General features: G+C 42.7%; 1 protein-coding gene across 4 annotated transcripts in view; it reads left to right on the top strand.

The window, feature by feature from the left end:
- The window catches only part of ELF1 (E74 like ETS transcription factor 1), an 88,229-nt gene that overhangs the window by 49,605 nt on the left and 15,994 nt on the right, over positions 1 to 22,630 (top strand). For all 4 annotated transcript variants that reach the window (XM_048047705.2, XM_066988145.1, XM_066988149.1 and 1 more), the window contains exons 3-6: positions 7,060 to 7,234; positions 14,790 to 14,897; positions 15,658 to 15,822; positions 20,620 to 20,703. In XM_048047705.2, the coding sequence (XP_047903662.1) occupies positions 7,060 to 7,234; positions 14,790 to 14,897; positions 15,658 to 15,822; positions 20,620 to 20,703 (532 nt within the window). The remainder of the gene's footprint in view (positions 1 to 7,059; positions 7,235 to 14,789; positions 14,898 to 15,657; positions 15,823 to 20,619; positions 20,704 to 22,630) is intronic.

Here is a 22,630-nt window from a genome sequence, read left to right as displayed (position 1 = left end):
AAATAATTTAAATTGGTTTCTTTCACGCTGAAGGGAAAATAACTTTCTATGTCGTGAGACTCTCAGGTAGGTTTAGATGATCTGTACCACATCCCGTGAGTCCTGAGGCTTCAGCAAAGGATTCCTACTGTAAAAGTCAGGCGGCTCTTCTATAAGTGGTGGTTAATGGTAGGGTTTTGCATTTGTTGACAATAAATTTCTTAGTTGTATGGAGAGACAGTTGTTAGTCTTACAGAGATCATAAGACGTCTTAGTCTTATGGAGAGACAGCTGAGAAGTGCTGTCGCAAACTGTTCCTCTTTTTGTGAATGTGGAAAGTGTTTGTTCTTCTTTGTTTCAAAAATACTGTTGGCTTCATAACCCTGTCCCTGGGTTTTCTCTGTGCCCTAATATTTGGCTGGTTTGGTGGCCCGTTTCTGCTGTCAGAGTCATAGGATCATTTCAATGAACTGAGTGTTGTCTCTCTAAAGTGCTAACTCAGTTTTGGGTGGAACTGGTAATGTAACTTCCTTCCCTGTATTTTTCCAGAGCTTGGGGATTTAGATATGGGAATTGCACAAACATAGCAGAAAACGAGCTGTATTTATTACCTCTGGTGTGTGTTTGTTGCTGGTTTTTCTTTACAAGCCAGTGGGAGAGGGGAGAATTAAGAAGGAGAGGGCTACTTCACTGTGATTTCTGGAAGGTGCAGTGCAAGCATGCGTGGCTTTGTTCATTTTAGCTATGCATTATGTATCTTTCAGTTTCTTCAGATGTTCACCTGAAGAACTTAAATACCTAGAGCACTCAACAGTAAAACCCCCTAAATGGAGCTTTCTCCAGCCCCAGACCAAACTTAGCCTTGGCATGTGTCTCCTAACCCTAATAAATCCTACTTAATTAATAACCCTAATAAATCCTACTCAAAATTAAGCCTAAGGAAAAAGGCATCCTGGAGCATACTCTACAGGAGATGAAAACAGAGGTGTGGAAGGCCATAGGAGAACACCCCTCGCGGCAAGCTCTGTTTAAAGCAGTAGGCTGACTTAGGTCAGCTCTCAAAGATTCGGGTGGCCAGCCAGATGGCTGCGTGAGGGTAGGTATTAAACACCAGTGGTGGAAAAGGAGCCTGCAGCAGGGAAAGATCTGGGGAGCTGGAGCAAAATTTAACTTAGATAAAGATATGTAATAGGACATTAACACAAAAAGATTATGCATGTACCTGGTTCATCTACTTCTTGCACCATGGGAGCTGTCAGTACAGGTACTGCTGAAGGTTTCGGCTCTGGACAGATAGATTGCGTTTAGGGATGCATACCCCAATGTGGGTGCTTAGGAATTTGAGCTCTGGAAGTGCTCTCTGTTGATCAAAAGCATTCTTCTGAGCTTCATTGGGATGCAAAATGTGCCATCTTTATACATATGTGTCCATTAACTGATCTTTGGGTTGCTGGAGTTGAAAGAACTGTGATGCTTTCCTCCTCGTCGAAGCTCTGCCTGCAGCCCTTTTGCGCCAAGAACTGTCAGGACACAGAACAGCTGTGGGGAGAGGTTCAGGGTCTAGATGGCAGCTACACTCAGTGTTTCGGGGAAGTCATAAATTTGTGGCCGTCTATTTATTTTTTTTAAAGTCTTGGTTAAACAGCCATAAATTAGGAACAGCCCATTTGCAAATGTAAGCATTCAGCCACCGGCAGATGCCAGTGGGAGGGACTTGGTCGCATGGCCCCATGTGAACAGGAAAGGCTCTCTTTTATCAGCTTCATCCCTTTCACTTTAGAAAATAGGGATTTTTTTATTTTTTTTTTCTTGGAGGCCTCATTTATAGCATTGTGCTTATATGGTGGGAAAGAAGTGGGGTGAAAATGTCTTCATAACTTCGAGAAGGGAACAAGTGGCTTGTCCTAATGCTCCTGATAAGCTGACTGGCTGCTGCTACGTGTCAAAGATCATGTTTAAAAAGAGGTTTTGTGGATTTTTGTTTTGTTTGAAGAGAGACCACACATATAAAACTGTGCAGGAGCTCCTCCAGGCTTTGGCTGCGTCGGGAACTGGCCTGGAACTGCTTTGCTCCCCTTCTGCAGCTTCTTCTCTCAGTGCCTTTTCATTTAGCCCTTCGTTATCTGACAGTTACCGTGGTACTTGATCAGGACATTCTGGATTTAAAAACCTGAATTAAAGCAACCACGGAGGCTGGATCCATGCTAGTAAATTTTAAACGATGCCAGGGACACACCACATCATCTCACCTGTTAAATTGTTAGCCTGGTTCCCAGCACGACTGCTCTGTGCCATCAAGCACTTTTCCATGTGGTTCTGAAAGCTGCTCCTTAGGTTGGGCTTCTGCAACATCTTCTCATGCCTTGGTTTACTCTTCCACGTTCTCCGATGTTCTGGAATATAAAGTCACCCCAGAAAAGCCTGGTGGTGCCAGAGCCGAAAGCCACTGCCAAGGCCAAGCTCTAAATTTCTGGCTCTTTCCAGCTTCTGCAGGAAGTCCCCACTTACCAGCTTGCAGCTTTGTGAAGGCTCTCAGGCAGTGGTTGTGAGATCCGTGCTGAGGTTGTCTCCCCGAGAAAGCAAGCAGCATTAATCTGCTTCCAAAACCCCGCTGTGAAGCTTGGTAATGTCTCAGATCCTGGCCGTGGGAACGCCTGGCAAGTCAAGAGGCTGCTTCAGCTGTTGGCACAGGAGCTTCAGGGAGAGAAAACCGAAGGCCATTTTCTAGTCACCGAGATCACTTTGCCTGCTTTCTATTACTGGGGGGATTTTTGTTTGTTTCAAAATAAATGGCCAACTACATCTCAAGTCTGAATTCTGTTGCTTTTTTACAAAGCCAGTTTTTGCACCGACGTGGTTTTTTTTCTTTCTTTCTGCCAATGTAGCTTTCCCCTGCTTTTCCCTATTGCATGTTTTTCTTAGCACCGATCACTCACTTGCATAAAATGTCTTCCAAACCAATTAGCTGCTAGTCACTGTGTTCTTGGGACAACACATTTTCAGGAAAAGATCTGGATTGTCCCTTGGATGGGATCTGAATTGTCATCTAAGAAGACACTACTTCCAGAGCAGAAGAAATCCCCTTATTTTCCATTTGCACAACCAGTTTGGTATTTTGCGAAAATTTTTAGAGGAAAAAAAAGAAATACCTCTCAAGAATGTCAAACGCTAAAGATAAAGAAGAATTTGAGAGCGTGAAGGAAGATTACTGCCATTAGCATTCCCCCGAGGAGGGTAGGGTTCAGTTTTTCCCATCATCGAGAAGTAGTTTTTGAAACTAAATAAGCTGTTTTGTTAATGAAGTCATAGAATCACAAAATGGTTTGGGTTGGAAGGGACCTTAAAAATCACCTAATTCCACCCCCCTGCCATGGGCAGGGACACCTCCCACCAGACCAGGTTGCCCAAAGCCCCATCCAGCCTGGCCTTGAACACCTCCAGGGATGGGGCATCCACAGCTTCTCTGGGCAGCCTGTGCCAGTGCCTCACCACCCTCACAGTGAAGAAATTCCTCCTAACATGTAATCTATAATCTCCCTCTTTGAGTTTAAAACCATTCCCCTTTGTCCTGTCATTACCTGATTGAGCAAAGAATTGCTCTCCATCTTTGTTATAAGCCCCCTGTAAGTACTGAAAAGCTGCAATGAATTCATAACCAATTGCAAATATCGTACAAAATAGCGGTGACAGTTTTTGCAAAAACGCATTTCGCATTAGATTTATTTGCAGTTGCATTTGTGCTTTTCTTCCTGAATGCATTTTTATATCTGTTCCAGGCTTTCCTTTTCACAACACTGGCAAGACAGAAAACCCATACTTTGTACAGCAGTAATAAATAAATTGGAAGCAGGTGTAATAATGGTATAAAATATAAAAGGCCACAAGGAGTGATATTTACTCTGACTCCAGTTTAAAGCTGTTATTAATTTAAAGAAAATCCCATTTAATGTGTCTTAGTGTGAACAAACGCTCTTCTGCATGACTCTTAAGTGGCTTCACTCTTCATCTTACACCTTTTGGAAGAGCAATGTGTCAGCAGGCTCCTCCAGTTGTCCATCTCCAAAATCACACGACCACGTATTGCCCTGCGAGAGACAGACGCAGCCCCCAGGTATCCCCCGGGTGCAGACAGACAGTTTATCCTTACAGAACAGATCATGTTTAGTCATACTGATCCTACTGAAGCTCATGACGCCAGCCTAATTCAGGAACATGGGAAGCACCTGTTGGCAAAGCATGGTTCCTTAATGAATGGCCGAGGGGGCTGTTGTAATTAGGTTTCCCAACTGGTAGGCTGGAATATAAATAGGGCTTTGAGAAACGCAGATAAAAATGTCTAAGAATCAGTTGGGTTTATCTGTGTTTCCCTTATTATTCGACAACAGTTGTTTTATGACTGAAGAGTAACAGAGGAGATATTTTTGTCTCTCAGAGACAAAGTTAGTGACATGAGCTGCAGTCGTTAGAGAAGGACAGTGCTGAGCCAGAGCCATTTTTCATCCAGAAGGAGCTAACACAAGGCACAGGCAACTCGGTACAATCCCTGGAGAGCCTGTATGTCCTACAGACTTTGCAGGCCATGCATGTGCAACCACAGAAGCCAAAAGGAAGGACGGACCAGCTCACTTCGAAGACATTGCAGATAGATGCGTACAAGATCTACATCAGGAAGAGACACCCCGACACCTCTGCCCCTTTATGGTCAATGGAGAGAACTGGGTGTTTTTAGGGGATGATACCTGTTGTAGCACAGGAGCCTAAAACTGGATAAGGAAACATGCTCTAAAAATACCCATTTCTACCTGTTGACTCTGAAGGAAACCTGGGGTTATTAGCTTAAGTCTAGTCACCATCCCTGGAGGTCTTTAAACGATGTTTAGATGTAGAGCTTAGTGATATGGTTTAGTGGAGGACTCGTTAGTGTTAGGTCAGAGGTTGGACTCGGTGATCTTGGAGGTCTCTTCCAACCTAGGTGATTCTGTGGTTCTGTGAGTGCCTGCACCACAGTTGTTTGAAGTTACTTGAGGTGAACTTCACCCCTAGTGTCTATGAGCTCAAGTAGGACGAGAATACTAAAGCATATTTGTGTTTCCCCAACCTAAAATCCATCGTTTTACCAGCTCAGTAGACCAATGAACAGATGCTCGCAAAATGGCCTCTTTTTTTTGCTTGCAGGTGACAGGAGCTTGAGTGAAGTGTAGTATGTAAACTCTTTTCTTCTTAATTTTTTTAATGTGGTTATGTAGATGCATGTACAGTATATGTGGTTTCCACCACAAAACGTATAAACTGTGGTGTATTTCTGAAATTGGGGTGCTCAAGCTATTTTTGTAGCATGAATTTTATCTCCGTGGTGAGGCTGTGATGGACTATCGTCCTTCTAGTTCGTGGAGCTGTTGAAAATAAAACTTTTCTAACGCATTCAGTATTTTATTTTTCTTCTTTCTTTGTGGTGCTTTATCTTTTTTACTCATTTTGCTTTCGTGTAACCAAATCTACGAGTCTGGTCTGCCTCTAACTGCTCTGCCTTTTGCTGGTGTTTATTGCTCTCCTACCACGTTACGCTCTTTGAAGCTTATGTTCCGTAGAGTTTGGTAGGTTAGCTGTGGATTTTTTTTTTCCTTTGGGTTTTGTTGATTTTGTGGTGTTTTATTTTTTATTATTTTTTATTGTTTGTTTTAGTTCAGCAGAGTGTTTATAATAGAAGCCCGTAGAAATACTAGTTTTGTTTCTGAATTCTTCCTTTTTTCTTGATTGCCCTTTACAACAGTTGCTGCTGAGGCACGTTTTACAAAATACAGAGCAACATAAAATAGTAATTACTGCTGTGTAAATCTTGTAATTGCACTTTCTGCTTTCAGAACATATATTCCAGTCTCTTCCCTGGGAGACACTGCCTCCCGTTGCCGTTGTCTGTATGGAGCCAGTAGCTCTGAGACCATTTTCCACCGGTGGTGGCCTGTGTAGTGGCGAGATTGTGAGACGTGAGCAACGCCTAAGTGAACTCATAACCAAATGTTGTTGTTTTTTTTCTTGCATGGTTAAATAAAATCTGCTTGATCTGTGTGTATCTTTGTTCTTCTGTGCAGAGTGAGACCAAACGTCTACACACCGGTTTTCTCACAGAAGCACATTGAGCAACTTTTTTTTTTTTTGTTAAGCTTGCCACATTCATAATGCAATTTGTTTTTGTAGTGAGAGAGCCTCTGAGTTACACTAGGCTTTCTCTGAGCCTGCTGTGCTATCATCAGCTCTGACTTTCTTCCTGCAAATGACATTTTGAAAGAATCGCTTTGGAAAATATTGTCTCTGTAGTAGATGGCATTTTCTGAAAACCTCTTCCTGTTGAATGGTTGTCTTTTCAGAGAACGTGCATCTTCTTCTTATTACTGGCCAGCTTGCCTTCTGCTTTTCCAGCCGCCCCTTTTCTTCTGTATCTTACAGAAAATAATTGTTGAGAAAGGAGAACGACTGAAAGCGGTCTTGGGAAGGAAAGAGGGGGAGCAAGTGAAGGAGGCCATAAGAATTAGAGAGGGAAAGTAGTACAGGACACGTATCAAGCACTCCCTGTTGCTCTGGGAGTAAGTGTTCCCTGATTGTGATTGCCAGCTAGTGCCTTGTGGAAGACCTGATGCCCGTGAGACCTTCCTGTGGTCCTTGCAGCCTCACCACCCCTCCACCTCCAGCTTGGCAGGAAGAGCAAACGGTGCGTGCAGCAAGTTGCTTGCCTGCTATCGTTGCCAGCAAAGTTTGGCATTTACTGCGCCACTCCTCTCCTCTGTCACGTCAGCTTTTAAGCTGGAAAATGCAGTTGTGGGAGTCTCGTATTAACCTGCTGGAGTGAAGTCACTATATTAGATACTACAGTGATATTCAGCCTCTGGCCCGTGGCAGGACATTACTGCTGTTTTATTTGGTGTGCTAAAAATCATCCTGTTCTTCAGTGCTCCCTCCTGACCATCTACCATCGAGGTGATGTAGAAATATTCAGGACTGCTGAAATGCTCATCAGCAAGTGGTTAGGTCGGGCACAGTCTAACTACCATTACTCTAATTTTCCTTTTATTTTTTTCCCTGCAGCTTGGTGATCCATCCATTTTCCCTGCTGTCATCGTGGAACACGTCCCTAGCGCAGACCTCCTACACAACTACTCCGGCTTAACCTGCGTGGACGAACCCAGTGACATGATCACTGAGAGCTCTCTGGATGTCGCAGAGGAACAAATCATAGAAGACGATGATATCACCCTCACAGGTTTGCTGTAAAAACACTTCTCTGCCGTGCTTTTGCAACAAGATGGCTGAGGCTAGGGGCGAGAAAAGTTCAGTGACAAAAAGCAATAGGAAACAAAGTTATAATAGCCTTGAATGCTGTTAATTCTGTACAAGACAGAGAAAATGGCATTAATGCCGTTACCAGGTGGCTTGCAATCCCAGCTGTACAGCTGGTACGGTAAAGAGTTTCATCCATCAATAGAGATTAAGACAGAGTCCTGCTCAGAGTACCAAAAAGAGTTTTAATTGCTCTTCATGGGATATTTTTGCTGTTGTTTAACGGTTGGTACATACCTAAGTAAGCATACATACCAAAAAGCAGTAGTACACAGCATCTGTAGATGTATTGCTTTTCACTTCCTGAGGGTATACAAGCAGCCAGCAATAAAATGTACGTGTAAGCATGATCTTGGAGGTCTTTTCCAACCTTTATGATTCTAAGTGCACTCAGCATAGTATTCACGTTGGATTTCTGATAATGATTGATGTCTAAAATACAAATGTTCTACATGAATTCTCTTAGAAAAGGTAGCCCAAAAGAGAACACAATTCTCCTGGAAAGCTTGAAGATAAGTCAAATTTAAAAACCAAACAAAACAACAGAAAGACCTCACAGCAAACAAAAAATTGCTGAAAGTATGTGTTCGAAGCGTCTTTGCTAAGTCTGAGAGGTGGGGTAGATGCATTACAGGGTAGAGATCTGTCTCAGTGTCATCTTTCAGCAACTAGGTTCCCCACCTGAACTGTCTCCAGGGCTGGAGACAGCTTGCTGCTTTCAGTCATGGTTTTGACATTACTTCCCAAGGCATGCTCTGATACAATCTTTTACCGCCAAAAGCAAAACAAAACCTCACCAAAACTTGACATGAGGTACAGTTCACAGAGTAAATTGACATGAACTGTTCCCAGTAAATCTGATAATATGTCCCCCCCCCCCGCCTTTTTTTTAAGCTGTGAATTATCTGTGAACAGACTGTGACTGTACAAATAAGTTAGCTGATTATTCAGGGTTTTACATGCTTAAACATTATTTCATGTGGAGACCTCTTGCCAACTATTCACTTGCTATTCATATTAATTATTCACACTGTAACTGGCATTTCCTCAGTGTGTTACTTAAGCACCACTTAATGTGGCTGTGTGAACGTTTCATAGTTGATGCATGTCATAGTTTTTATGAGTCCATATTCACTACAATACATTGTGTGTGAATCTACATTTGCATGAGTAATTGCGAAACGCCACTTTTGCGACTCCTCTTGTTAACATATTTTGTGGATAACATAAATGATCACATGAGAAGGGTTTGCAAATTGCTGCCAGAGACTGAAAATATGTAATCCTTGTAACTGGTGGTGTCCAAGGGATACTCTGGAGGCAGACAAGCGCTGTATTGTTAACATCATCCATTGTAGTTCAAGCAATCTGTTTTTCTTTAAAGGCCGAGTCCTTAGAAGACCAGAGCTGCGACTTTGTAGAGATTATTGTAGTGACCGGCTGAAAGCTCCCCAGGGAAGGTGGCTCAGCGCTGGGTTTCTATCAGGGAGCCATCCTGCCAGCCTCAAGCAGGGTTACGGGGTGGCAGGACTCCCCATGGGAGTGGGGAGAGGGCGTAGAGAAGGAGCAAGGAGCCCTCCACCACCTCTCTGCCCCAGCTTCGGGCTGCGGGTGCACAGACCAAACTGCCAGTCCACGTGCAGGCACGTTTTGCAGCGGCTTGCTTGCGGGATGGGGCTAATCGTAACTAAAATTTCCCACCTACTCTGTTCTCTCGCTTGCTTTTTTCCTCTCTTTGAAGCTCCCATCTTGATTTTAATTGTGTTTGCTCTCAACAGTGAAATGCATTGTTTTGCTCTTTGAAGTCAGTACGAATCTTTTCAGTCACTTTCACATTATGCCATCGAGAGAGAATCAGACCTTGTAAAGACTGCACTAATTCCAGTTTAAAATATTCAGAAGACTGAAGTTCCCAGCAAAATGAAACCGAAAATGCCATCATTTATGAGTAAACATTACTCAGAAATGCTTAATATGCATGAATCTTTTTTGAAGCTATAAGTTTTTCAGTACTATGTCTGTCATACGTTAAGCTTCTCTTTTCCCCTAAACTACCAGAAATTAGAGGTAGGTCTGCTTTTAGTGGTGTATCTGCAGAAATGCAGACTCTGGGAGGCTTTTCTGTCTATAGGATATAGCGTAAGCCATTCAAAACCACAGCTATTACACACCCATGATTACTTATCTGTAGCATAAATTATGACCTGCAGAACACGACAGCTATAAGAACAGCATGTTTTACTTGAAACCCTGCAGAAAGATGGCCAACAACCAGCTTATCTTAGAAGAAACTTAGAAGTTTTATCACTGAAGAGAACATTGATTTTTTTTTTCTCCCTGAAAAATACAGGGGATAAGGTTTTCTGTATCATAAATTCCAGGCCATCTCGTCAGATGGTATGGTTTGCTACACTTTATTTACCTTATTAATGTAACTAATTAGGGTTAGTAGATGCATAGGAAGGAGGAACTAATTGGATTATGCAACTTCCTGAAGTGTTTTTTTTTCCTTTCTCAGCACTGGCAGGTTTAATGTAAAAAAAAAATACCAGTTAATTAAACTGTCTGCCATTTTTGGTTCACCTGTGCTGGCTTTGTTAGGATGGGATCAGTGAGGGGTCCTTGCTGACAAAGTTTGGACGTGTGAGGGACAGAAAATCTGCACTTAGGTTCACCGTGCCCTAGTCTGAGTCCCAAGCACAGAAATACGGGTTCTCATGGAAGAATAATGAAGCTTGACAACCAACTCAGAAGTTTTGGTACGGTCTTTCCAAGGTAGGTCAGATTTGGCTTGTCCATGTGGTGAACCTCTGGCACTGATGGCATATGCCAAACTGTTCAATAAGAGAATGAAGGGAAAGAGTTGCTAGAGGCTGTTATCCAGCACAACCCCAGCATGTTCAGTAATCATTTATAATGCTGCAAAGAAATCCGAAGGACTATTTAGTTGGAAGCAGGATTTCACAGCCTTAATCCATAAGGATTTTTAGTTGACAACATGCCAGTTGTAAAAAAAAAAAAAAAAAAAAAAAAAAAAAAAGGATACAGTCTCAGTTACTTTGCAGAGAAGTTATTCAGTGCTGCTTATACCATCTGGTTAAAAACGATGAGTGTTTTTCCATATAGCTCCCCAATGAGATAATTTTGCTTGTAAATTTTAAAGCCTTGTTTAAGAAAGAAAACGAAGTGTGATATATAGGCCTCCTGAAATATATACGTTCTTAAAGCAGCACTTGGTTTTCCAGCGTCAGCTAACAATCATGCAGAACTTACATTAAAAAGCAATCACTTAAATTTAACAGCCAGTCATTCTGAAAAAGAGGTCTCCGGCTGTATTTGATGGATCTCTCCCTCCTTGTAGCAGTTTTAGATCTCTTCCAACATTACTCTGAGATTCCGTGGTCCCCTTTTTTTGTCTTTAGTAAAATCAGCACTGCCTTTAAATACAGCTGGACTAGCACGGCCCTTATCTAGGGCTCTCTAGGACAAGGGCTCTCTTTGTCTGCCCTTTGGAGCTGATCGCCACGAGAGGCACGGGAGAGGTGGAGTGGGGTGGGATCGCTGGAAGTGATGGGATGGAATCACAGAGCCTTTTGGACAAGTCGGGGGGGCCACCACGTTAGGATCCTGCTCACGTAGAGAGGTGTTAAAGCTTTCAAAAGCACATCGGGCAGGGCTGCAGACAGCAGGAATTTGGGCTGAGGGAGGGAACTTCCAGTTGGGTATCTCCTTTCTTTCCCCACCAGGTGAGAAGAGCAGAAAGCCGTGTTTGGGCAGGCCTTGTGCTGGCTGTGGGCTCTGACTCATCGCAAGCATGCGTTCGCAGTAATTGGGTTGTAATTGGCAGACAGGTACACAGGCTTAAATTTGTGGCTTGCTCAGATAAACAAGGGCCTGAGTACCCTGGGAAAAAAAAAAAAAGTTACTTCTGGGTGTGGTTTTGTTTTCTTTAACTTTTTTTTTCTTTTCTTTTGGAAGTTTCTACCTATTTAAGATAGCATTTGAAACGTGATGCTTCTCTGAAATGAAAAACCCATGCCGTTTTGCCAACTGTGACTTCACCAAAGTGTGACAAATAAGCTATTTAACCCCATTTCTTCTTAAATCTGGGACTGTATTGTAATTTCCAGTGATTGGAATATGTATTGGCAACCTTAATGTTGCCAATAAGGTTAACCTTAAGGTTAAGACTACAATAACAGACAGCAGTCTGCCCTGTTAGCCGAGCTGGTTATCTCTGAGGACCGTCTCGAGTGACGCCGCTAGTAGGACGGAGAGGTTGTGATTGACCTGCTCTGTGCGGTACGCCGCAGCTTGTTTGTGTTAGCTCTTGAGTGCTTGTAATCCAACTCGCTAACGCAGCAACCACCCCCCCACACACCCCAAATTATTTCCAGCCATTTTATGGGACTAAATTGCCTCACTACGTGATCAAAAAAAGTGCGAAGCCTGGCTTGTGTTAAGTGAGAGGAGTTTGGATTGTGAACCAGGGGTAGAGATGGGAGGCAGAACCACATCCCTGTTTTTTCAGCAACGGAGAATGATTAATTTGGCTCAAACCGTCCTGTGAAGTCATCTTCTAAGAAGAGACTTAAAGGGTGTTAGCAAGGGGATTAATGCGGTTAAGAAACTTATTTTTGGCATTCTGTGTCTGTGGATAGACAGATACCTGTAGCTGTTGCTCCTTATGTTTATTGTGAGCATCAAATTATATTAAGCTTGTTGCTAATATCGTAATTAAAAGTTCCTTTCGGCAGTCTCAGACGTGGCTGGGCTACATCTCGTAGCAGCGACGTGAAGCAGGGAACCTCTGCCTTGCCTCCATTACTCAGAGTAAAGGATCGGCTCTGCTCGGCCGCCTCCGCACGTGAAAGCAGGCGTGAAGGTTTGCTCCTTGCCCCGCGGTCCCGGGGGCCAGAACAAGCAACCTCTCCTCCCTCCTGCCCTTCCACCACGCTGGGACCGGGGTGTAGCGGTGTCTGGCAGCCCAGCCCGCTGGCCCCGTGCCGCGATGGCCATCGCCCTGCGTGGGCCGAGCTGGCTGGCGGCAGGGTGCCTTTGCAGCTGGGGCAGGGCGCGGGGCATGAAGGCGCCGAGGGAAGCAATTACCTCTTCTCTGTCGGCTGTAAAAGGCTGTCTAGTCCTATCCCGGCCAGAGTCCGCTCAAACTCTGCTCCGGTGAGGCCACACCTGGAGTGCTGTGTTCAGTTTTGGGCCCCTCACTACAAGAAGGACATCGAGGCCCTGGAGCGTGCCCAGAGAAGGGCTACGAAGCTGGTGAGGGGCCTGGAGCACAAGTCCTGTGAGGAGCGGCTGATGGCACTGGGGGTGTTTAGTCTGGAGAAGAGGAGGCTCAGGGGAGACCTTATTGCTCTCTGCAACTACCTGAAAGGAAGGTGTGGGGAGCTGGGGGTCGGCCTCTTCTCACAGATAACCAGTGATAGGACTAGAGGGAATGGCCTCAAGTTGCGCCAGGGGAGGTTCAGGTTGGAAATGAGGAGACATTTCTTCTCAGAAAGAGCAGTCAGGCATTGGGACGGGTTGCCCAGGGAGGTGGTGGAGTCACCGTCCCTGGGGCTGTTCAAGGAAAGGTTGGACGTGGTGCTTAGGGACATGGTTTCGTGGGTGACAGTGGTGGTAGGGGATGGTTGGACCAGGTGATCTTGGAGGTCTCTTCCAACCCTAATGATTCCATGGTTCTAACAGTGCAAGGCTGCTGGAAGCTGGCAGGGCTGTGTTCCTGTAGTGAGGGTGACATTGGTGTTGCGGCCTTTGTTACACTGGTAGATAATATGGAAAGCTCCTGTCCAAATAAAACTCCAAACAGAACCAGGAGCAACTACAGCAGCACTGACGGGCCAAGCGTGAGCTTGCCTACAACCTGGAATATGCTTCGCTTGCGTCCAGTGCCCCCTCCAGCTGCCAGGCACTGCCAGGGGGAGCTGTCAGGCTCTGGCAGCCAGCCTGGGCCCGAGATGGCCTGCGGCTTTGCTCCTGACCCTGCAGGCTGCATGACAGAATTGCCACCGGTTTGCTGCCCCGTCTCACTGTGTGCACTTTAGTCTATGCTCATTGACTCCCCTTGCCTCGTTTCACAATGGGAAGGAACCTCCCCGGCTCCACGTTTCTCACAAGACATCAGCTAGCAGTGCAGGTCCTGGACTTGCTTGTATTTCTGTGCAAGACACTGGGTGGAGCAGGTGCCATAGAGCTGGCAGTGAAGCCAGGCACAATGACTACAGGGCAGAGGTGCGCAAAACCCACGTCTCCTTTATTGTGTTTGGGTGTTAGCTTCTGATGCTTGGAGCATGGTAGTACCAAGGTCGAGAAAAAAATCCGGGAGGTAAGGAGGCTTCCGCTGAGCCAGCCGTAGTCCATGAGCTGCCTGTAAATCACAGCAGGGAGGAGGAGGTAGGGCTGATGTGTGGATGCCTGAGTGTCTGCATTAATCTTTGTCCTTTCCTGGTGATAAAATTGCTGAAGATGTGGGCATTTGGAGTGAAATTGTCTTTCTTGTTGTTGGTGGTGTTTTTTTTTTATTATGGGATTGATTATTGCTAGTGGGCTGGGTGCTTTGTTTTTACTGTGATTAAAAAAATGGTATAGAAGTTCTACTTCCTGTAATAAACCTATTATTTTTATGTGAAGAAGAAATATTCTTTCTGAGGTCATTATGTTTTATGGTACGTTTTTGTTTGCTCTATCAGTCAGTCAGTCTCATTCTTTCTTTCTTTCTTTTTCTTTTTTCTTTTTTTTTTTTTTGTGTGTGTGACTACCCCACCCAAAATTCCTCAAAGTTAAACACAAGAGAGGGTATGAAGCTGACTCATTGCAGGACTAAGAAAGTAACTAAGGTTCATTTGTATCCTAGGGAGGGGAATATTAGCACAGACCATTGTAGCACTTTGATAAACGCAAGCGAAATACCTAATATACGTTAAAATTCGCGGCAAAGGATAAGGAAGGCTGGCCTGTGCATTTCCATCCAACAAAACAATTTATAAAAGAATGTGTTAAACTGTTCTAAAGGTTTATGCTACTTGTTAGTGGAACTAATGTTTAACCTTGTTTGCCATGATACAATTATTTTGAAAAAAAAAAATCCTCTGACCACCGTAAGAAGAAAGCAGCAGGTTTTTTAAGGATACTGTCCAGAATATCACTGGTGGTAGTAGCATTTTTCAGGTCTTACAGGCATTGTATGTTACTGCACGTACTTGATCAGCAAGTGGAAGGGTTATAAAGACAGGACAGAAATGAAAGGTTGTTTTTCTAATATATGCAATATTAAGAGTATAATGCATTAAAGAAATGAAATGATTGCATTGCACATTTTTTTCCTAGAAAACCTGTTACTGTTCATCTAATAGAAGACTGGTTGCTACTTTCTTTCTAGAAATGATATAGGAATAAATATCATGCTGAACCTTTAAGTCCTATTTGTAGCTTGTTTACAATTAATTTTCTCTTGCTTTCAGTTGAAGCATCTTGTCATAATGGGGATGAAACAATTGAAACAATTGAGGCTGCTGAAGCACTTCTCAATATGGACTCCCCTGGTCCGATGCTGGATGAAAAAAGAATAAGTAAGTTTTTTTATGAAAGCAAAGCAGTCTATGTTTGCCTTGTTTGCCTGTTTGAAACAAGGAGGGATTCAGTATTGTGTAGTTCCATGGAATGGGTAGGAATATTTTGCTTCCAGGTAGGCTTTACACATGTAGTTTGGCTATCAGAAATCCAGTGTTGTAGGCACTGAAGAATTCCACTGCTTTGAGAACATGTTGATGCCAGAGTTGAACATTGATGGGTAAGGAAGAATCAAAAATTAGAGGGAAGGTGTGAACAAAGTGAGGTTGTTTAGACTGCTCTGTTTTGTTTGGCTGATAGAGGATGAATCTGTTTATGTTTGCCCAGAGAAGCTGTGGATGCCCCATCCCTGGAGGTGTTCAAGGCCAGGCTGGATGGGGCTTTGGGCAACCTGGTCTGGTGGGAGGTGTCCCTGCCCATGGCAGGGGGGTTGGACTATATGATTTTTGAGGTCCCTTCCAATCCAAACCATTCTGTGATTCTATGTTGGTAAGATAGAAGAATTTATACTTATATGTTTAGATTGCATTACCGATGAATAAATATGTGTGAGCATGTTGTAATAGTGCTTTTTAGGGGAGCGGGTTATGTCATTAAACTGTTCTGTTTTAATACCGCTGCTGATTGCGGGTGGATATATTCAATTATGAACTGCTCTCCTCTCCCATGGAGGCAGTAAGTGTCATAGTTTTATTTCGTTCTATGTTTAAAAGTCCTTGTGGCTGTGTGAAAATATTCCTCTTGTCCCTTTCCCTTAAGCAACTATGTTTGGTGCAACTGAAGATGAAGATATGGTAGCTCCTATTACGCATGTGTCAGTCACACTTGATGGGATCCCTGAGGTGGTGGAAGTTCACCAAGCCCCAGACCCTTACGCTGAGTCACCAGAGACTCCTGAATTTGAACAACCAAAGAAGAAAAAAGGTAAGATGCTATTGCAGAACAGTAGCGTAGGGTAGAGAGCAGTCAGTGGCGTGCTTATCTCCCCTCGTGAGTCTTTCAAACCATGCTGGATGTCAAGTCAGAATAACTTGGGGTCCTCAGCTGGAAATACAGAGAACGTATTTTCTTACTGGGTGTCCACGCACAAATACTGATGCTTAGATGCTGATGATGTTGGAGACGTAGCAATGATTGCTTATCTGACAGGAAACGTGGATCTCTGCTCGCTCCTATTTATAGTTCTTCTTCAGAGGAAAATTGCATTACAAGCTACAGAGCGTGTATTGCCATGAATGCTGAAGTATTTTAATTAGCTCTTATTTTGCTTCAACTGAAAATGCTCGGTCTGTGCAGAGTATGGGATCAGAATGAGGGCTTTTTTTTAACCTTTCTTCAATATGAAATGTGCTTTTTTGGTTTTTTTCTTCTTTCTAAATAGCTGCACGCTATAGTAAGTGCCAGTCCCATTTGCAGTAGATAACATTTGCATGGTGGGTCGAGGCCCCCTCTGTTGAATGATGTTCCACTGGAGTCAGCGCTGTGCCAAAGAGTAACGAAGTTATGTGGTGTTAGTCAGACCAAACAACAACAAAAATTGGAATTAAACAGAAGAGTTATGTTTCTGCATGTAATCCTAGGGCTGAATCAGAGCACTAGCACTTTGACACATTCCCCTGCAGGAAAAAAAAGTCATCCATAACAGGGCTTCTGCTACCCTGCTACACTTCTGCTGCAAGACAGTACATTTTTGCTGCTAATGCAACTACCATACCTTCAAATGTTGGGAGTAGTTGTCCGTGAAAGACATCGTACAGGCCTCTGGAAATGCTGCGGGAGCTTCCTGAGCCCCGTGTGTGTCACAAGGTCTGGTAGGGACGGGTGTGGGCCTGGAGCTCTCTGATTCCCGTCAGAAAGCTGAACTGAAACTGCTGTGGAGGGGAGCTTTACCAGCAGCTGCCCGAGAGTGCTGCTGGGGAAACTACCATGAGATAACCAACCGTAAAAGGACTTTAACTGTTGTGTTGTTTTTTTTTCTTCTTTTCTTCTTCTTCTTAATGTTGGCTGCTATGTGGGTCAAAACAAAGAGCCTCTGTCTGCCAGACTTTTAACCTCTTTGGCTTGACACTTTCATACCCTGTTTCTTGTTGTGCTTCTGCTTACTCCCACTCCTTCCTCCTTGCTAGCTGTAGGTTAAAAAGTCAGTTGCTCCACATTGAGTGTTTTTTTTTAATCATTATATCGGGTAGAAGAAATGCTAGAAAAGATACATCAGCTTGACGTTTCATTAACTGCCAGTTTTCAATGAAACTGGGACTCCTTTAGGTAGATGTTCTGATCTGAGTGATGCTGAAGTGTTATTTCAAAATGCACAGGGATTTATAAGGCATTGGCCTACAACAATTGCTGCAAAATGTTACTTAGCTTGTAGTGCATTTCTAATGACATGCAGGTTTTATTAGTTTTGTTTTTCAGACGTGCAATCTGTTTCCCTTACTTTGCTCAATTTTGTGGCAGAGCAAAGGACTGCAGACATTTTGCCATATGCATGCCAGCCATGATCTACTTACGGACTTAAAGCATATAAAACCCAACAGCTGAAGTTGTAGGGTTGCACTGTGTAGAGCACTGCTAGCTAACTGAGGTGGAATGGCACTGCCAAGTAGAACTTCTCCAAGAACATGTTCTTCAGAAGTGACGGGGTGTTTTTACCTATTTTCCTTGTGAGCCATTCTGCTGCAGCATGTGCGCTGTATCCACCCATCAGCTCAACTCCAAACCCATGCTCAGCAGGGTGGTTGTACTCATGAATATCTGAGCACTGAGCTGTTGAACTGTGGATCAAAAGGGCTGGAAGAACTGAGGGATGTCAGAGAAAGAGACTTGGATATTTGCTATATGAATTCCTTTAGTTCCAGTTTTGCTAGTGCAAAGAAGTGTATTAATCTTTTTTCTTGTTTGATAAAAAATATTCTGTCAGGATGAACATCTCATTTTCTAAATATCACGTTCATTTGTAACAGGAACGTCTAACTTGAAGTGTTTTTACAACCATGAAAATGGAAAAGTGGAAATAAAAATCATACATTCAAATATCTGTAGAAAATTATGGTAGCCCCTCTCAGCCTCTTGCACATTCTTCACCCTTCCTCTTTGTAAAATTCTCTCCTAAAAAGGAATGTAGTAATGTACTCTGAAATGTAACAAATGCATGCTCTATTGAACCAAAGGAGGAAGTGTGCTAACGCTTAATGTACTTTCAGTAAATATCTTCTTTTAAACAAAGGAAACATATCTTGTGTGTCTCTGCTAACTGTGTTTTTGATAGTATCAGTGTATGAAGATTATAGCTCGCAGTGTCGTCTAAAAACATCATCTTCAGTTATCTCTAGTCCACTTACAGAGCAGTAAAATCAATACCCTTCTGTAAACAAGTTTCACATACTTCACTGATTTCTAATTTTGGATAGGTTTGTGGTAGAGGACTGTCCAGATAGGATGTCTTCAAGTAGTCTAGGTTGAGGTAACAGAACCTAGAATTGCTGCAGCAGCAGATTTTATATTTAGTAGCCTAGGTAATCAGAAGTGCATTATATGTGAGCAGCACTTATGTTTCCTGAAGCTGACCAGCAGTAATTAAGTCATGACTTAATTGAGACTTCATCCACTTCATTTGCTTTAAAACACGTCCTCATTCAGACAAAGGTAATTAATTACATCAGAGGAACACTCCCTACTCCTTGACTGCTTGTATTTATACGTGGGCAAGAGTGGGAACGAGATGAGCCCTGAACACAGTCTTCCCATGATGTGTAAGGGGAGAAAAACACAAAGTTACCCTGAGGGATTTCCAGTGCCATAGTAGCTGACCTACAGAAGAGTGACTTCTGGATGAACCCATAAAAGACTGTAGGAGAGGCCTATAGAAAAATGACTCTTATTGAGCAACCTGATGTGGTGGGAGGTGTCCCTGCCCGTGGCAGGGGGTTGGAACTAGATGGGTTTTAAGGTCCCTTCCAACTGAAACCATTCTGTGATTCTGTGACTTCGTCTAGACATTTTAGGGAAGGAAGAGAAAAAAGGACATTTTTTGCAACCAGTGATGGTCAGTGGTATAAAGATTCTAAAAATGTGCTCCAGTAGTTCTTAATTGTTTCATATGACCACATATGACAAAACCAGTGCTGTCAGATTTCTTCCCTCCATCGTCATTCAAATCAAGGAAGGCGTTAATGGCCGAGGTGGTAGCTGAGCTTTGTGTCCCATCCTCAGTCATGAATCTTGTCTGAAATGAAGCAAGAAAATGTAAGGACTCCAGGCATTCCTAGTCTTCCCTCACTGCAGCTGTCAACTAGCTATCCCTCCTCCCATTCCTGTTTGGGGGGAAAAAAAAAGGGAGGGAGAAAGAAAGGAAAAAGTGCAAAGCTAGACTTAGCAAGACTGAGAATGACAAAAGGTGAGAGTGCTCAAACCAGTCTTTCTTATGACTTCTCAATAGACACCTGGAAATCTAAAACAAAGCAGACAGCCCAGGCTGGCATTGAGCATTTTTGTTGAGAAGTGAAGCTCCCTAACCCTTATTCTGTGATTCTTTGCTTATTCTGCAGTTTTGTCTTTTGTATTAAGGAAGCCTCTAAAAACAGAACTGAAAGTGGAATGTCATTGTGATGGGGATTGCACAGACCTGTTTGTCTTACCTCTGTAGAACATAAACTCCTCTGGAAATGTAATAAGTAGAGAAAAAGAAAAATACTTTTCTTTAGATCTTTATATGTGACAGTAGGTTAATTGGATTAGAAGTGCGTTTCTATGAGTCCTGTCTGCTAGGACTGTTCTGCCTCAAAGGAGCAGAGGCAGTATGTGAATAATTTAGGTATTGTTAACATACTAAAGATCACTGCAAAAGCTGATAAGAGGAATTTATCATTTCATAAATATGCTCTGAAGATTTCTGATTCACTATAGTAGCTGTAAAAGCTGATATTGAATGGGATCTAATGAAGGAAGAGGTTCAAGGTTTGATCTTGAAAAATACTTCAGTATGACTTAATTTTTTTATTCCACTCATGTTTAGATAGTTGATTTCTCAACATTTTCAAATTATTGTCATCACTTGTAACTAACTTCTTTCAGTCGTCACACTAGACAGAGCAACCGTGTTTATGGCTTTAAAAAAGCAGTGTTTTTCAGAGCCACTTACTGGTTCTGCTGGACTTAAGAAACCAACCAACTTTCTTTCCTTTACCTGTAGCCAGCATTGAGAAAGGAATAAGAAAGATCAGGACTGAGAAGTGTTTTCTTCACGACAGTGCAGTTTTCTTCTATCAGTGGGGACTTCCAGACAAATAAGCAGACAATTTTGTTTTATCCCTAAATTCCACTTTGGCAATGGCTGAAAAAGATAGTTCTCTGTATTTAATTGAGCCTTTTCAATTGAAACTCTTCTGACCACAGTTAATAGCTTATTTTGCTCATCTCTTCTGTATTAAATGCTGTTAAAAGTACCTAAAAAGCCACATAAGTTTCCAAGGCACATGGACTTTGGAAAAGCGAGCATAATTTTTACTATAAGCACAGTAAAATCATAGGGGAATCAATCATATTGCAGAAATTGAAAAAACTCAGAATAGAACTGAACTCTTAAATGATTAAAAATTGAATCTTCTCTGAATTGAGAAAACAAGTACCTTTCTTTTTTAGGTCCTTCCTTGTTATTTTTTTTTCTTTCATTTATTTATTTTTTTCCTAAGCTGAAGTTGATTCACTGGTGGTTTATTTCAGGGAAGAAGCCAAAACCCTCTCGTCCTGAGTCCCCTACTACAACTCCGAACATATCTGTGAAAAAGAAAAACAAAGATGGAAAGGGTAAGTTCAAAGAGTTGTCACCAAAATTTTTAAAATGAGTATTGTTTCTGACTGACATGTGAAAAGGAGCAGTTCACTAGTTTTCCTGTGATGTAAAAACAGGTCTTGTGTTCAAAGACATCTCATTGTAAATTAAGTAATAAATAAATAAATGGTGGAAGAGACTTTTTTGTGAGATACCCAGTTCCTCGGGAGAATGATATATTTCTCATTTCAGTTGCAAGGGTTCTTGGAAAATCCTCAACCCCCCACAGAGGCTGCTGTGTTTCGAGCGAAGTCTTGGGGAACTCTTTGCATTGTATTCGGGTTTCTTGGGATGTGGTTATTTTGACAGATGATCTTTGAAAACATTTTCCATCTGCGTGTGTCTAATTCTGCATGAGGAGATAATCAAGGCTGCCAGCTGGCAGTGGGAGGTACCAAGCCCTCAATTTTGAGGGAAGTTAGAAAGCAGCTAGAAGACTTGGGCAGACAGCTTGGGTTTTTGACACTTCTTTAATTCCTCCTGTGTTCAGAAGGAAACAACAAAAAAAGGTACATTACTGATACAATAAATTGTTTCCTCCATATTAGATTTCTTAACAGTGTCTGGCAATTCTGTCAGCTCACTGGTGGTTGCTTTGCTGTTGTTCCAGTTCCCCCACTGACCCAACCTGGGTTTTGAATGGCAGCTTTGATACGCTGCGTGCCACCAAGTCCTGTGCACAGCAGGAGGTGGAAGTGAGCCTCTCCTGGGTCACCGCAAGTGTCACCACACATGGCTAGGGACTGAGGAGCTTTTCTCACCTGAACAGCTTGCATGTGGTGCAGTACTCACCAGCAGATAAGCACTGCAACACGTAAGAGGTGGTAGGAGAGTGTCACGCTCTTGAAATTAAAAAAAAAAAAAACTATGTTATGTTGACAAAGGAGCGTATTTGCTTTTGAAGAGGGATTTTCTACAATAACAAAAAAATGTTTACAAGTGATATTTAAAAATAAAAAAATGCTTTATTATTATTATTGTTGTTATTATGTAAGACCCAATTTTTAAATGAAATAAAAGAATCAGAGGAACCTCAAAATAGTGCTGTAATGAAATAATGGAAAATATCAAAGCAGCCATCCACAAAGTTAAGCAGCAGAAGAGTCTGAGTGTTTTGTTGCTTATAGCAAGGATACACCATAACATTTGTCTGTTGTTACAAAACTGTTAATTCAGAAGGAATTAAAAAGTGTATTGCCTGAAACCACGAAAAAAAGCTTCCACAAAAGCATAATTGTTTAGCATTTTGAGGAACACAGAATTGAAGCAAAAGGGATGTTAGTGGCCATGGTACAGAAATAGGTAGAAAGTTGTGTGTCTCTCAGTATCCACAATGTCCCCCTGAGGAGAATGTGTATGTTAAAATACCAGCTTCTCCATTTAATTATTTGATGCAGTGCATGGAGCAAATTGTGAGTTTTCTACATATTTCTTCTTCAGCTGTGGCTCAGAGGAGGTTAAAAATCCTGCCTGTGAGTAAAACAGCCAGCCTTGTCGCAGGCAGTCCCTCTTCACAGTGATTTTCAGCAGCTAAACAGTGACAGATTTTCAGTCTGCCTTCATGCAGCTAAGCATTTTTAGTCTAGACTACAACAAAAGCACCCTGGATTAGATGGGAAGTGGCTGGGAATGCTCTCGTTCCTGACTGACATGGCGCCCTGCCTGAGCAGTCTTAACCTTTGCCTTTGGGCTGTCCAAAGGCAAACAGGCTGACATTTCTGACATTTTCAAGTAAGCTGGAAGACATTTGTTGCAAAGCCAGCCAGATTTTTTTTTCTTCCCTCCAGAGATGTTCACTTTTGAAGTTTCCACCTTCTGCAGGAGCTGTTACGGGTTTGTACTGTCAGGGCTGATGGCATTGCTGAATATTTGCAGGTCCCTTATAATGGGAGCTGGCTGGGT

Source organism: Anser cygnoides, chromosome 1, assembly GCF_040182565.1.
Source record: "Anser cygnoides isolate HZ-2024a breed goose chromosome 1, Taihu_goose_T2T_genome, whole genome shotgun sequence".
Taxonomy (NCBI): domain Eukaryota; kingdom Metazoa; phylum Chordata; class Aves; order Anseriformes; family Anatidae; genus Anser; species Anser cygnoides.
Note: the sequence above shows the minus strand (reverse complement) of the source record. Positions and strands in the feature narration are given on the sequence as shown.